The 16,047-nt window shown below is 34.4% G+C and overlaps 2 protein-coding genes across 2 annotated transcripts; one reads left to right on the top strand and one right to left on the bottom strand.

Annotated features, from left to right (window-relative positions):
• Positions 1-5,113: 5,113 nt before the first annotated feature.
• On the bottom strand, positions 5,114-13,349 carry LOC114280220 (14-3-3 protein 10). Its single transcript, XM_028222562.2, has 5 exons — positions 12,766-13,349; positions 10,675-11,293; positions 10,223-10,345; positions 5,465-5,581; positions 5,114-5,312 (listed from the first exon to the last, which is right to left on the bottom strand). Exons 2-5 carry the CDS (start codon positions 11,173-11,175, stop codon positions 5,292-5,294), a joined length of 762 nt encoding a protein of 253 aa, XP_028078363.1. The 5' UTR covers positions 11,176-11,293; positions 12,766-13,349; the 3' UTR covers positions 5,114-5,291.
• On the top strand, positions 12,078-15,895 carry LOC114280218 (Pentatricopeptide repeat (PPR) superfamily protein). Its single transcript, XM_028222560.2, has 3 exons — positions 12,078-12,230; positions 12,705-14,547; positions 15,486-15,895. Exon 2 carries the CDS (start codon positions 12,751-12,753, stop codon positions 14,290-14,292), a length of 1,542 nt encoding a protein of 513 aa, XP_028078361.2. The 5' UTR covers positions 12,078-12,230; positions 12,705-12,750; the 3' UTR covers positions 14,293-14,547; positions 15,486-15,895.
• The last annotated feature ends 152 nt before the right edge of the window (positions 15,896-16,047 follow it).

Below are 16,047 nucleotides of genomic sequence, written 5' to 3' on the forward strand. Positions count from 1 at the left end.
ATCGATAATGGGGTATGTATATACGAGTATGGTACTTCCAATTAGTCTATTAGATCATTCTGTATTTTTTTTTTTTTTTTTGGAGAAAAATAGGAGAAATGAAATTGCATTTGTAAATTGTAGTAGTAAAACACAAATTAGGGTATCACACCTAATAAATGAGCCTTTTTTATATTATTTTTTATTTTTTTACAATCAATAGAAGGAAAATAATAGGAAAAAAATATTTACATTCATAACAACTCACAAGGCCAACCGTCTGGTTTTCACCATTTCAGATATGTTTGTAATCCAACATCATACATGCATTGCAATTCGTTTAATCTCCTCTCTCCCCCCTCCCCCAAAATATATATATATGCTAACTTATATTTCAGTATCCATCAACTTAATAGCCAACAACATATCACAGTAAAAGTTAACATATAAAAAGATCAAAGACTATATAGGAGTATTTGTTTGGATATACTGAAATACAATAGACTGTTAATCCTGAAATAAATAATCTCTTGACTATTTAACTGAAAATGATGTATATTTGATTATTAATTCAACTTTCACATTTTTATCCAAATGATGGACTAGGAAATCCATTAAACATGGTGTCCAAAATCACTTGCCTCAATCCTATGAAACACCCCCTATATATATATATAGGGTTTGGACGGTTTTCAGTCCAGATTTGGAATAGTCCGGTCCAGTTCATCCCATTGTGTTCACTTTTGGACTCTTTTTTGATAATCAGAACCGTTCATATTTTAGAGTTTATTGAGTGCATTATTCCTATAACAAATCACGTTGGATAATGGATGCTATGTATTCAGATCACTTTTGTTTAAAAGAAATGAACGGTTGGAAAATCAACGGTTCATAAAAAAGTAATCCGAATACATAGTATCTGTTATCCGATCGACGCGATTTTTTACAAGAATAATATACTCAACAAATCTTAAAATGAGAATAGTTCGGATTATCGAAAAGGGGCCCCAAAGCAGGCCCAATGAGCCGGACTGGACCCTCCAGTCTAGATGGTGGATTGGAGGCAAGGCCCAGCCTATATATAATACATGTGATCGTATTCATATTCAAATATATTTTATTCTATAAAAATAGTAACATTAGAAGTATTGAATAGAACAGTATACAACAATATCTTTAACTCCAAATGTGACAATGGTGATGGAAAAATATGTATAACACCATATAAAAAAAATTCCATAGAAAGATAAAATGCACAAGAATTACTGCATTTTCAATATAGCTTAGTACGTAGTAGTAGTAGAAGTACGTGGGTATGTAATAAAATGGAGGAGAGGTCCCTAAGGATTCATTCATTCACTCATTCATTTATGTTTATTAAAAACTTAGGTCAGTTTAATTAATTGAGATCAAATCAATGACATTGGACTCGCACTTGCACGCCACCACCCCCTCTATTCTCATCAACATAACTAATACCATAAAATATACCCCATAGAAATTCCAAGGCATCCTTCTCCTTAATTTAATTACTCATTTCTCTTCTCCTACCTTGTTAATATTTGGAATTATCTAAATGAGTACATTTTTTTACTTTTCATAAAAAGATGTACAAAAAAGTAAAGAGATGGTGCGACCTAAAAAAGATAAAAAGCGCGTTTATATAGCACACCCCAAACAAAATTAACCCAAAATAAAAAATACAAATTTTGTCAGCATTTGAGATTATTATAGCAGTTTGGCTACATATATAGGTAATATATTCTGAGGGGAGGGGGGAAGGGGGCATGTGCAACCAATGGAACACCGTGGTCCGCCACCACCACCGATCACACAGAGCCACCCACAACATCCGCCGCATATTATGTGTCTCCCAGTCTCCACCACCACCACCCCCCACACCCATTAACCTCTAAATTAGTCTCACTTTTACACATTCAATAATGAATTAAACTCAAAAATGTCATCTAATCCTATGTTCTCATTGGCCATTCACATTCTCTAATATAATCCATTTCAATCTGTTTGAGCTGTCAAAGTCGCTTCTCTTGGCTCCACCTATGTCTTTATCAATGAGAAGTTGCATCTCAACCCTTAATTGGTGTGACTTAGAATCCTAGCATAGGGATGAACATATATATTAATAATAAAATAAATAAATAAGAGTATCGACTATTATATCAATTTTCACTAGTGTAGAAAATGAAAAATAACATGAAAACATATGTAAATAAGCATGCCTTTTTATATTTATGTTTGAATTACAAAAGATAACAACTGTAATATAATTTATCTACTAAAATTTGACATCTTAAATTTTGTTCAACATTCTTTCATATCATTACAAGTATCTCAAAATACATTTGGCATTAGAATTTTCAATAATATCTTTCTCAATTAATTAAATTATTTTCCTCATTTTTTTTTCTCTTTTTTGCATGCTTGTAATCATCGCTTTTTTATAATAAATTTAGAGCAGACAGTATAATTTAGAGATAATTAATAAGTAATACTACTATTATAAAGAGATTTTTTGAAATCCTAAAAGAACGATTGCACCTTCTTACCCTCTCTAGATCTATCATTGTCCATGCCGATCAACGGCTAAGATGCTATGTGCATTAATCCAACATATGGCAATGAATAATTTTTGTTTAACCAAAAACCAATATATATTAAGAGAAGGCATTTGAGTATGCTTTGGGAGTGTGGATGCTAGAGAAGAAAAGGACCACAGGGTTGGGTAGATGAGTGAGAAAGAAAAAACAAGAAAGCAAGTCTACTGTTCAAAATTCAGGGACTCTTGTCCCTATGGGCCCTTTTTTCTTGTTTTTTTAGTCAGTTGTCCTATTGGCCTTGTTTGTGGGTCAATCTGCATAAAATTTGTGAATTGTAAGAATAGTCAAATGCACTCTCAACTATCTCAAGATATGCCAAGGCATGCAAACTATTATAATGGGTAACTTGGGAGGGAGTTTTCATTTTTTTGATTTTGGAGTTTTCATGCTTTTGGAAGCAATAGTTATGTGTGATTGTGTGTTATTAGTGAGTTCAAATTCTCTAGTCCAAGCCCCATGGTTAAGGCTCAGCAAGACATTTGAAACTTATTCAACTTAAATTCTTTTAAACTACATAGGCAGTCATATTTTGAAAAATTAAAAAGTTAAAAAAGAAAAAAAAAATGAGTATCAAATTTTCGACTTACTTTCCTTTTCAACTCAAAATGTTAAATTTTTTAAGCTGAAATTGCCTTACTTTTTCTATACTGCCAGTTAATTTTACACTCTTTTTGTTTTTTTGGTAACCCTTTAAGAAAAATTTAGCCAAAACTCTGCCATTGAATCATTAGTTGGTGAAAAGAACAGTTCAATTTATTTTGCTTCATAAATCCCCTAAAGAGGAGATGCATAATTGAGTAAGGACAAAGTAAAATATTCTTTTTTTTTTGGACAATATTGTCAGAGTAACATGTTACTGTGAGACAAAGTAACATGTTACTGTTTATATTAATTTCAATGATAATAATTTTTCTTTTAAAGAATTTCATAGTCCGCATGAATCTTATTTGATAGATCCTGATAAAAGGATTTTAAAAATATTAATTTTATTAAAAACCGACATCTATATCATAAGTTATATTATTTTAAAGTTTAATATTTTCATAATAACGATATGTGTTGAACTTTTAAATTTTTTTTTTTTACACTTGTCCTTAATGGATTAAAATTTTATAATATTTTTTCATGTTTATATATACATTACATGCTCATTTGGAAACTGACTATTTTAGTTAACTTTTTTGTTATTTTAGACTAGTTAAAAAAATTGTGCTTAGTAAGTTAGGTGATTTATTTTGTAATTGATTTAATTGTTGTGAGAAAAAAAATAAAATAATTATGATTTGAATGTGACATTTTTTTTTATTAACTATCTTAACTTATTTTATCTTTATTGACTATTATACCTAAAAAAACCTCTAACCCAACTTACCAAACAGCCCCTTAACATACAATTTATTAGAACACTCACTCACTCTCTAAATTAACAAACACACAAATTAATCCCACTTTTATCACAATATTTGTCATCTAAGACTAAGACACACTTTAACAAACCCATCGGAAATACTTTATAGATCTTAGGTATAAAACCTTCCATAATTATTAATAAATTTTTCTAGTGTATATGTATATAACCAAGTCTAGCTGATTAGTAAATTGTTCAAATTTAATTATGAAAACTTAAAAAAGTGTTTTAAAATATATTGGGTAAATTACACTAACACCTCCTAAAGTTTAATCCAATTACATCCTACCTTCTGACGTTCTGAAAATTACAATCTCACCCCTATAGTTAATATCACATTTCAAAAACCCCTCTGTTTATATGAAAAGTAACAACTCCTAATAAAAAAATAGAATAAATTACATTGAAAAAAAAAACAGCAAAGGAAAAAGGAAAAAAGAAAAGAGAAGAGAGTAAAACAAAGCAAGAAAAAAAAAATTGCATCAAATCAATGTTTTCATTCTATCTAAATAATTATAATGACAAAAGGAGTTATTGTAATTTTCTAAATGTCAGAGAATAATATGTATTAAACTCAAATCTGAAAAGATTTATATATAATTTACCCAAATATATTTAAATTTCAAACGAACCTATCTCAAAGGAAAAAAATTGGCACAAGCTAGTCGAGTAGCTTGGTTTGTACATTTTACGGGCCTAATTAACGACACACGAGACTAGAACCATACTAGTCCAGAATCAATATCATACTACAAGATTAATGCCAATTTCCCAGAGAAATGTTACCCCAGACGATCAAAACGGGCTGCTAAAAAAAGAAAGACATAAGTAGGAAATCGAGCCAAATAGAGATATAACTAACGCTTTAAATAGCAAGAAAATAAAGCAGTTACAAAAGATCTTTTTCTTCTTTTTCTTTTTTTTCTTTTTCTTTTTGTTTTGAGAAAGTTATAAAACAGTTACAAAAGACATGTCAGATCTAAATATCACTCCATTTTTTTTTTTTTTTTTTTTTTTATGACCCTTGATTTTTCATTTATAGGAAAAAGGGGTAGTAATTTTGAGCTGGAATCAAATGCAACAATACTGCAAATATAGGAACCAGTACTTTGAGCAGAGCATTGCAAGTCACTATAAAATTTTAAAGCAAGTTTAAGTTGGGAGTATGGAACATCAGTTTCATGGGGTCCATTCACAATCAACACACAATTAGTCAGCACAAACAAATGACATTCAAAGCCCACCTCCTCCAGGTGAAGATAATGACTGGTCAGCTTGAAAGATGTTTAGGACTCATCTATCTGGTCCTGCACCAAGACCACAGAAAATTGAAGTTAAATCTTCAATCAGCCTAGTTCTGCAATTATAGGAATTATGCAGGAAGATATCTAATAATCATGAACATGATGACATTGTGCCTTAAGAGAGAGAGAGAGAGAGAGAGAGAGAGATGACTAACCTGCATGTCTGAAGTCCAAAGAGTGAGATTGTCCCTTAGCAGTTGCATAATGAGAGTGCTGTCCTTGTATGATTCTTCACCTAGAGTGTCAAGTTCAGCTATTGCTTCCTCAAATGCCTGTACACAAGGACAACAATGAGTTGCATCAATAGAAGTCCAATATGCTGCTTTGAAAATGAGAACCTCTGTATAACACCAGCCTCTAGTATAATTTATAGCAACATGATATGCAGTTATGCACAAGAGGCAGACTGAGGGTAACTCACAAAAGGTCACTTGATTCCACAATTAGAGAAAATTTTAATCTTGGCATGGAAAAAACACAAACATGCACACATGCAGACGCTTGGATATACTTAACAATTCATTTTGACACAACATGCCTTAATCCCAAAGGAAATAATAATCCATTACCAAGCATACTATGGAGCCCACCAAATTACAGCAAAGAGAAAACACAACTCCATCCATAATGACATATAAACAGCAATATAGAACAAATAATCAACACAAGGATATCCAAGCAATCATTTGAGTCTTTATATCCAAGTAAGACTCAACTGTTTTTAATTTAATAAAAAAAACACAGACGTACAGCACTCATCTGAAATGATTGAAATGAGTCAATATGCCCACCAGGCCCCGTGCTTTATTTTATCGTTTATTTTTTATAAATACAATAGAGTCCTATGCATGTGAAAACAAAATTAGAGAACTTCAATTGTAAGTTTAAATTAATAGGCCAAAGAGAAAATAATAAGTTTAATAGTCACAAGTATCCGTATTTATATTGGTTGTACCGACCTTCTACATTATATGAACTCGCGTACGAGTGTCGGGTGTGGATATATATTTAGGAGTCAGACTCCGCAAACCTCTAAATGAAGGATATGCGGGTACGTCTAAAAAGTATCCAAAAATTTGACATGGGTACATGGATACGGCCAAACATAAATGTGTCACAAAAAAAAATTCAAAACATTTTTTTTGATTTTAGATGGCAACTCAAAATATTACACTTGATGTTAATTTTTATTATTATTATTTTTTTTAAGTGGGATCACCTCATTAGTAACCTAACCAATGTTTCAATAACAGAAAGTGAAAGAACTAATCATAAAATATTAAAAATAATAAGTAGCTCATGAGACTAGAGAAGGAGTTAACACAAAGTTGGAGATTTGAAGAAAAGCTCTTGAATCTAAAGGATTTCAGATAAGCAGAACTAAGACAGAGTACATGGAGTGTAAATTTAGTAACAGTAACAATAAAAGCAGAGGAGAAGTGAAGATTGAGAACCAAGAACTGCCTAAAAGTGAACATTTTCATTATTTAGGGTCGATTATCACAACAGCGGGAGAGATTGATGCAGATGTGGCCCATAGGATTAAGGCGGGATGGTGTAAGTGGAGAAGTGCGTCTGGGGTATTGTGCGATAAACGAATACCCACTAGACTAAAAGGTAAGTTCTATAGAACGGCTATTAGACCAGCTATGTTGTATGGGACGGAGTGTTGGGCAACCAAGAAACAACATGTAGATAAGATGAGTGTGGCTGAGATGAGGATGCTAAGGTGGATGTGTGGTAAGACTAGACAAGACAGGATTAGGAATGAGTGTATTCGGGAATGGGTAGGAATAGCACCGATAGAAGATAAGTTGAGAGAGAATCGTTTGAGATGGTTTGGTCATATTCAACGGAGACCAACAGAGGCAGTAGTGAAGAGATGCGATGCTGTAACGGTAGATGAAAGTGTTAGGGGACGGGGTAGGCCTAGATTAACGTTGACTAGCGTTATAAATAGAGATATGAATCTATTTAATTTGACTAATGAAATGGCCTTTGATAGGGCTGCGTAGAGAAAAGGATTTATGTAGCCGACCCCATTTGATGGGACTTAAGGCTTGGTTTGGTTTGGTTTGGTTAGCTCATGAGAGTAGGAAACATTTTATTGTCTTCTCTCTCCATCGCATTCTCTCTCACTCCATCTCTCTCCATTAGAAGCTCTCTCTCTCTCTCTCAAGACCATCTAGATTACAGCTTTGAATCGAAGCCCTAGGGTCGTTTTCTGGGGGGAATCAATTTCGTGAAGTTGGGTTTCAACCTATGTTACCAGAAAATGGTAATACCTTAACGAATTATGTATAGGTAATCACATTCCAAAACATGGTACTTTTCCATTCCAAAATGATAAATTTAGTGATCCGAAGCGATCTTCAAATTTTTTTCCAATATATTTCCTTAAATGTAAACTTAGGAGTAAAAAAATCAAATATATGAACTAAAATCTAAGGTGAGTTACGCTTTGACAAGACAAAAAATCAAAAATGGGTCATAATTATCATAGAAATGATTTGCAACATGAAAGAAGCAAAAAATTTATTGGATAGTTAATTGTTAAAAAAAAATTACTCTAGAAGTACCTTAAATTCTTAAGTGTAATATATATAAGTCTACTCCTGTCGTATCACATTTTAGAGCATGTGACATACCACGTTCCCGTTTCATGTACCGGAACAATCCACGTTCTATGTAACATAGGTTTCAACTCTCCTTCGATTCGGTTGAGTTCGCGACTAAGGTTCGCATTTCAATCTTGCTTCGTGAAGTTGGGTTTCAGCCCCTCTTTGGCATTCCTATTCAAACCATGAAAAGCAGCCATATCCGTTTGTATTTAGCCGTATCCAGCCGTATTATGCACCTGTACCAGTGTCGTGTCCACAGGGGTAGCACTTAAAAAACAAAGAGTCCATGTAACATAGCCAACCTTCTCATTTCTCCTAACCATTATTTCCAATAAACATCTTGTGACATATATCACCACATAGCATACATCAACTAGAAAACCTAGAAAGGAAGGAAGCAATTTATTTCAAGTTCCAAATCAGCTAATTACCAACTTGCAATGTAAGAAGCAACTTTTTTGTTTAAAATCTACAACAAAAGTGGGTGGAAGAGATTATTTATCAACAACAAAAATAACAACAACAACAACAACAACAACAAAAAGTGGATGGAAGAGAACCACCATACGCAACTTGCAAATAATTTCTCTTCCATCCGGCCATCAACAAAACAAACCAATTTTTAATAACCGGAGCAGACCAACCAGTTCAACCGGTTGGCCAGTCTAGGTTCCAATCCAGATGAACCATTAAACCCATTTCAAGTAGAGAACCGGCTTATTTTTAAATAACCGTTAAGTACCGGGTTTGAACCAGCTACCCATTCAAAACAGAGGCCCAGCCAAACATCTTTTAAAAAACAAATGCTGGTGTTGAGGCTTGAACGTGCAACCTAACAGCTGGAAGCATAGGCATGAACCACTACACTACCTTGTGAATAATTGGTAACTATGTAATATTTATTGCATTCACTGAACTTTTTCAAGCATCCAATGTAATTAGTTTTTTCACTAGCAATGAATCTAAAAATAATTTAAATAAACGTATTTTATGTAAATATATATGAATTTTAAAATATAAATATACACATCGGGTTAAACCAGTGACCAGTAACCTTTTTGGCTTGCTCAACGGTCTATGTTTCAAAACATAATAACAATTAACAAACCGTCAGCATAATATCATTGCTCTAAGAAAAGTAATGTAATTCAAGCCAGATTATCCAAATCTGGATCATAATAAATCATAATCATGCATACACATAAGAAAGCTTGACCAACATAACGAAGTTTCAAATTAGAGGAGGTAATCGTAGCACAATCTAATTCACAGGATTGCCACAATGATTGAGTTTATGCCCATTCGAGCAAAACAAGCATTTTGAGGACTATTTGAAAAATAATACTCATGTATGTATAACAACTCTTTTGAGTCCCAACCAAAATAGGTAACTCGAAAATGACACATTCCAGAGTTTTGAAATGTTTTCAATTTTGACAATTACCAATTACAGTGGCGAAGTCCCTATTTATTGATGTTAAACTTCAAAGTTCTGTAATGGAAACCCGTCCAGTGTCTTTGCACTTAAAGGTCTGCAGTCTTTGTGCATGTCAGCACATATGCACACGGGGGAGAGAGAGAGAGAGAGAGAGAGAGAGAGAGATTCTGATAAATATCTAGCTATAGATGGACTTTTTGGGTCAGTAATCTGAACCTACATTCCTCAAATTGAGGGGGCAATTTTCAAAAAAATGGATAAAAGAATCCTCCCAAATTTATATCATTCATTACTACAGCAATCATTGAAATAAAAACATCTGGAATTGCCCACAAAAAAATTTCCCACTTTGACAAGTGAAAACTGAAGTAGTAAACTCTTCTAGCTCTTCTATGGAAACACGAAATTGTTTCGGCAATTTTATCAGGTTTGCAGAATGTAGATAATAGATATGATATAATTGACAGACTATACTTCCATCTCTAAAACTCATTATTAAAAACTAAAATACTTACAGGGGGCTTTAACCAAATTATTTGGAATATATCACTTGCTAAACCCTATTCCTAATTGAAAGGCATAAAGCAAGTCAATGGACAGCTGCCACATCAAAATCAAATCCCCAATGATACAGGAAAGATTCATTAAATCATTTTCATTTCCAAATGAGTCCTTCAGTGAAATTCTTACCAAACCCCCTCCTAACCAAGCCATATACACAATAATTATCTTATTATAATAAATTAATGCCATCACAAGATAAGGTAAGATCAATTCATATCAGAAGAATTTGCATATGAAATCACAAACTGAACAAACAACTTGGGAAATTTAATTAATGGAAAGAAGAATACCTGTTTTGCCATACTACAAGCCTTATCAGATGAATTGAGAATCTCGTAGTAGAACACCGAGAAGTTGAGAGCTAAGCCCAGCCTTATGGGATGTGTCGAAGCCAGATCAACCAGTGCAATATCCTTCAACAACATCAACAACACAAAATCAAAACTCCAAACTTTCATATCTATTCCTAGCCCTGACTTCACAATCTAGTATATACTTTCAAAACCCACATGCCCAAATGTGTTATCAGTCCTCATGTTCATTGCTAAATCCAGAATATACAATTATCTGAGTCACTCCAAACCCCCTAGTCACTTTCTGACCCTATATTCAAAATGTCTAATATACTAAGCCCCCCAAAACCCTAGAATAAGAAGCAAAATTCAACACACAATAACAGTAGATGAAGCCCTAACTTCAAAATTTCCAAGAAACAATCATCGAAAACCCTAAATTCAATTACCTGAGCAGCCTTATAAGAGTTCATAGTGTCTTCACCAGCCTGCTTTCGCTCATCACCGACCTTGAACTCAGCAAGATACCTATGATAATCGCCCTTCATCTTGAGATAAAAAACCTTGGACTCGCCAGTGGTCGCGGAAGGCACGAGATTGGAGTCCAACAGCTTCAAAATCCCAGCGCAAACCTGAGAGAGCTCGGACTCGACCTTGGATCTGTAGTCCTTGACCAAAACCACATGGTCCTCGTTCTTGCGAGACTCTTCCTTCTGCTCGATCGACGATACGATCCGCCAAGCGGCGCGGAGAGAGCCGATCACGTTCTTGTAGGCGACGGAGAGGAGGTTACGCTCCTCCACGGTGAGCTCGCCGGCTGGAGTGGCGCCGAGGACCAACTTTTCCATGAAGTTGACCATCTCTTCGTAGCGCTCGGCTTGCTCGGCGAGTTTAGCCACGTACACGTACTGTTCTCTCGTTAAGTTTTCTGGTACTGACATGGCCGCCATTGATGAGCAGATGTAGAGAGAGAAAGAGAGAGAGTCGTCGCCGTCGTTTTCTTTCTCGGTATTTATAGTTCCCGATATGGGCCTCGTTCAAATTGGATTCGTCAAATTTTCATTGGTCCTGGGATTGAATTTGTTAAAATTTTACATATTATGGAATTGTTTGAAATGTCTTAAACAAACGTGTTTTTTGATTTTTTATAAAATATAAATTGAATTTAAAATGATATGATAAAGGCTTTATTTAGTAGGGTTTATTTTTAATTTATTTTAGTTTTTATTTTAATTTAAGATATTTTGATGTGTTTGGTTTAGTTTAACAATACAGTTTATAATTTTTTGTAAGTCAAAAATTAATTTATTTTTTGAGTGGAGGAGTAGAAGCTTAATTTATAAGTTAAAAATTAACTTATTTACAGCTATAAGCTATAAGCTGTTAAGTTATGAATTATAGCTGCACCAAACAGGCACATAATCACTTTCTCACGGCTCTACTAAACGGGATCAAAGAGGTAATGTGACTTGAATAAGATAATAATTTTTTAACTTTTCGACTTTTTTTAAGAGAGATCAAACTTAACATAAAATTTCAATTTTATATTTAACATTTATTTAAATAATAAAATAAATATATTATTTATATATTAAATAATTACCACACAGGTATAACTTTATAATTTTTTTAATTTGTTATGTTGCTTCGAATTCAAATCAAATCCAAGTTAATTCAATTCGAAGTCAGTAAAAATTTTATTAAATTTGAATTTAAGTTTAAACTTATTAAAATTTTAATAAATAAATCTAAACCTAATAAAGTTTTCCACCAGACCCGTTTCCACTGTTACTTGTATGTGTGTGCGCGTAATATCAGACGTTGATTACATGTTTCTTTGAGGTTGACTCGTGATATACCTTTAAACGGTGTCGTTTGCGGAGGGTAAACTTCCAACACCTCCAACCCTGATTCTGCAACCAAGCTCTTTCCCCAGAACTCACCTCCGTCTCTCTCTCTCTCTCTCTCTCTCTCTCTCCATCGCATTATGGTTCTTCCAATTCAGGTATATTTCTCTCTCTCTTTCCGTGTTTTTTTTTTTGTTACAGAGAGTTTGAATATGTATATACGAACTGATATTTGTTGAGTGGGTGACAATAATTCTAGTTAAGAAGCTCAATTTCTTTAATTTTATCTGTTTGATTACTTTCTTAATTTCAGTTTTTATGCTATCAGATTCAAATTCGCGGTTCTAAACTTGTATTTGCATAGAAATATATGGGTGGTATAGATTGTAGAGAGTTTAGTTTTTTTCATGGAAAACGATTGATTCATCACTAGGGTTTTTATCAGGGAGCTTGAAAACATCTGCCCAATTTCTCAGAAATTATGGTGAACAATGTTCCCAGGCTTCCTTTATATTGTTTCAAGATTATTTGTTTGTGTCCCTTTAGTTGAATGTAATTTCTCAATACATGTTATTGTTGTTAGAAAGAAAGAAAAATAAAATAATTGACAAAATATTTCTTGTCTTCTTCAGATGATGTGTGTAGGCTATATTTAATAACCCAGGCAGTTTTCATATAATGAAAGTCGCTTACCATAATCACCGCTGGTTCTCTACGTCGCCTTCTATGGCGTCTTCTTCAATTCCATGGATTTCCCCACTTCAGTTTCTCAAAACCACCTCCCCAAAACCAGACCTTCCTACCGAAACCATGACTAGTTTAGTGGAAGCTCGAAGGAAACCCAAATTTATCTCTCATGAGTCTGCCGTCAACTTGATCAAGCGTGAGAGGGATCCACAACATGCCCTGGAGATATTTAACAAGGTATCAGATCAAAGGGGTTTTAATCACAATAATGCTACGTATGCAACTATTCTTGATAAGCTTGCTCGGTCCAAGAAATTTCAGGCAGTTGATGCGATTCTTCATCAGATGAAATACGAGACTTGCAGATTTCATGAGGGCGTATTCCTTAATCTCATGAAACATTTCTCGAAATCCTCTCTTCATGAGAGAGTGCTTGAGATGTTCAATGCCATCCAGACAATTGTTCGCCAAAAGCCCTCCCTTAAAGCCATCAGCACTTGTCTCAATCTCCTGATTGAATCGAATCAGGTTGATTTGGCAAGAACGTTCCTTGTGAATTCAAAGAAGAATCTCAACTTGGAGCCTAACACCTGCATTTTCAACATCTTGGTTAAACATCACTGCAAGAATGGGGATCTCGAATCTGCTTTTCAAGTGGTGGAAGAGATGAAAATGTCTAAAATTTCTTATCCTAACTTGATCACCTATTCAACTATGATGGATGGTCTTTGTGCAAGTGGAAAACTCGAAGAAGCAGTTGACCTGTTTGAGGAAATGGTCTCAAAAGATCAGATCTTGCCTGATGCTTTAACATACAATGTTTTGATCAATGGGTTTAGCTGCAGGGGAAAAGTTGACCGGGCCAAGAAAATAATTGAATTCATGAATAAGAATGGTTGCAACCCAAACGTGTTCAATTACTCGGCCTTAATGAATGGGTTTTGTAAGGAAGGAAGATTGCAGGAGGCCAATGAAGCTTTTAATGAGATGAAGAGGATTGGTCTGAAACCCGATACAGTTGGTTATACCACTTTGATTGATAGCTTTTGTAAGGCTGGGAAAATGGATGAAGCTATGGAGTTGCTCAAAGAGATGAAGGAAAAAGAATGCAGAGCTGATACTGTAACCTTCAATGTGGTAATTGGAGGATTGTGCAGACAAGGTAGGTTCGAGGAGGCTCTTCGGATGCTTTATAAGCTACCTAATGAGTGTGTTTACCTGAACAAAGCAAGTTACAGGATTGTGTTGAATTTTTTGTGCAAGGAAGGGGAATTAGGTAAGGCAGTTGAGTTGTTGTGTTTGATGCTGAGTAGGGGATTTGTGCCACATTTTGCAACTTCAAATGAGTTATTGGTTCGTCTCTGTGAGGCTGGAAAGGTAGCTGATGCTGCGATGGTATTATTTGGATTGGTAGAGATGGGGTTCAAACCAGAGCCTGATTCATGGAGCCTTTTGGTTGACTTGATATGCAGAGAAAGAAAGTTGTTGCCTGCATTTGAACTACTGGATGAGTTAGTTTTAATGGAACAGTGAATTAGTCAGTGATTTACTCTAGAGAAGTGACAGGAATTTTGGTTTTTGACATGAATAAAGCTGATAAAGATGGGCAACAGTAATGGAAAAGAAGAATAACAGCAGGCGTGGTTGGTCACATGAACTTGCACTACACCACCGACTTTTGCCTCCGACTCCACCTTGTCGTTGCACTACACAGCCTTGAACAATTACTCTGGATGTGCCCCATTCAATTGAAATAGAGAAGAGGTTGGAGTGCAAACAATAACCCTGGTACGTAAATCACTCTAGCTGTGCCTCTCCTGATATTCTTGCATTGTGTTTTATGAAATGCCTACTTGGATGTTTTGGATAGACATGTTAGAGTTCTATCACGGTTATCTCTTCTTTTGTACTATGCTTCTTGATTTCCCTTTCTATTCCTTGTATTTATTTCCATATGATTTTGTATCCCTATTCTTTAATCAACCTTCTTTTAGCTGTTCTTGTTTGTTTTGAGTTGGTAGTTTAGTTTCCTGCTTTTAAGTTGTACTTGCAGTGTTTGGTTTATGAGTAATTGTTGGAGTAGGGATTGAGTCTCTCACTGTCAACTTTAGATGGACCTTGCACTATTTCCTCTTTGTTTTTTTTTGTTTTTTGTTTTTTGTCATATTGCATTCTTTTTTCCGCCAAAGAGTAAGGAGGTCCCCATGCTCTACTTCTGTGGGGGCCAACTAGTATATTTTTAGAAGGTGCTGGTGAAACCACCCATCTTGTTCCAACTTGCAGCTTCTCCGAAGTAGAGTGGCCACATTAACTAGCATCACTTCTGGTTTTGTAGTGGGGTCAATGAGAACTGCATTGGAACTGGAATTGGAGTGTATTCAAACCCCTTTTCAATGTACAAATTCACATTTTTTATTTTGTTATATTTTATATCAGAATCGTTGAAGATGTATGCATATCTTGACCAAATCCAGGAGAGTTTGTTCATCCATTACGCTTTTTTACATTAACACTGGAACAGTTTTTTAGGGATGTTTTTGTGAATCTATAAAATATTGAATATTACATTCCATTCTGACAATTTTCTAAGTACAACAGTGACCATGACATCCTTTGACAAAATAAGGTCATATAAGAGACTGAACACTTCGGTAGCCCTAGTGTAAATTTATTTCCCATATTTTTACTGTTTCTATTACCGCCTCTGATATTTTCTGTGTGGGCAGATATTATTTCATCCTCGAGTTTTATTGGTTGGATGTTCGAATTCATTTATTACCAATACAACACTGACACAGTGACACCCATTGAGCAAGCAGCTATCAGACTTGGACTGTAGTCATATGTAATTCAAGTCAATTCTCACCATGCCAGAACTTCAACATGCCAACATTGTCAATGCCAATGAAGTTACTTTTGTCCTTCCTTTTTTTCTTAAGCATTGTTCTACCTTGATTCTCTGTAATCTAATAGTCCAAACTCAATTTATATAGTTTTGCCTTTTCTTCTTTTATCTAATTTTTATAGAGATATGGTGACTGTTATGAATCAAAATTATTCAGCTGGTTCATACTAATTTTAAGTGTATTTTCCGGAACTGAGGCAATTTTAAGTAATCATTGATGTTTGCAAACCAGCTTTTCTCTCAGTTCACATAATTGCAAGCTGGTTTTTTTCTCGGTTCACACCATTTTATTTGTTCGGATGTTAATTGCAGAACAAAAATTAATTATTGAAAGTCGAGTACCAAACTGAATTTTCATTCCGTAGTTGATATTTGAACTATTA

The sequence above is a fragment of the Camellia sinensis genome, chromosome 3 (assembly GCF_055761805.1).
Source record: "Camellia sinensis isolate YWXY chromosome 3, ASM5576180v1, whole genome shotgun sequence".
Lineage (NCBI taxonomy): Eukaryota > Viridiplantae > Streptophyta > Magnoliopsida > Ericales > Theaceae > Camellia > Camellia sinensis.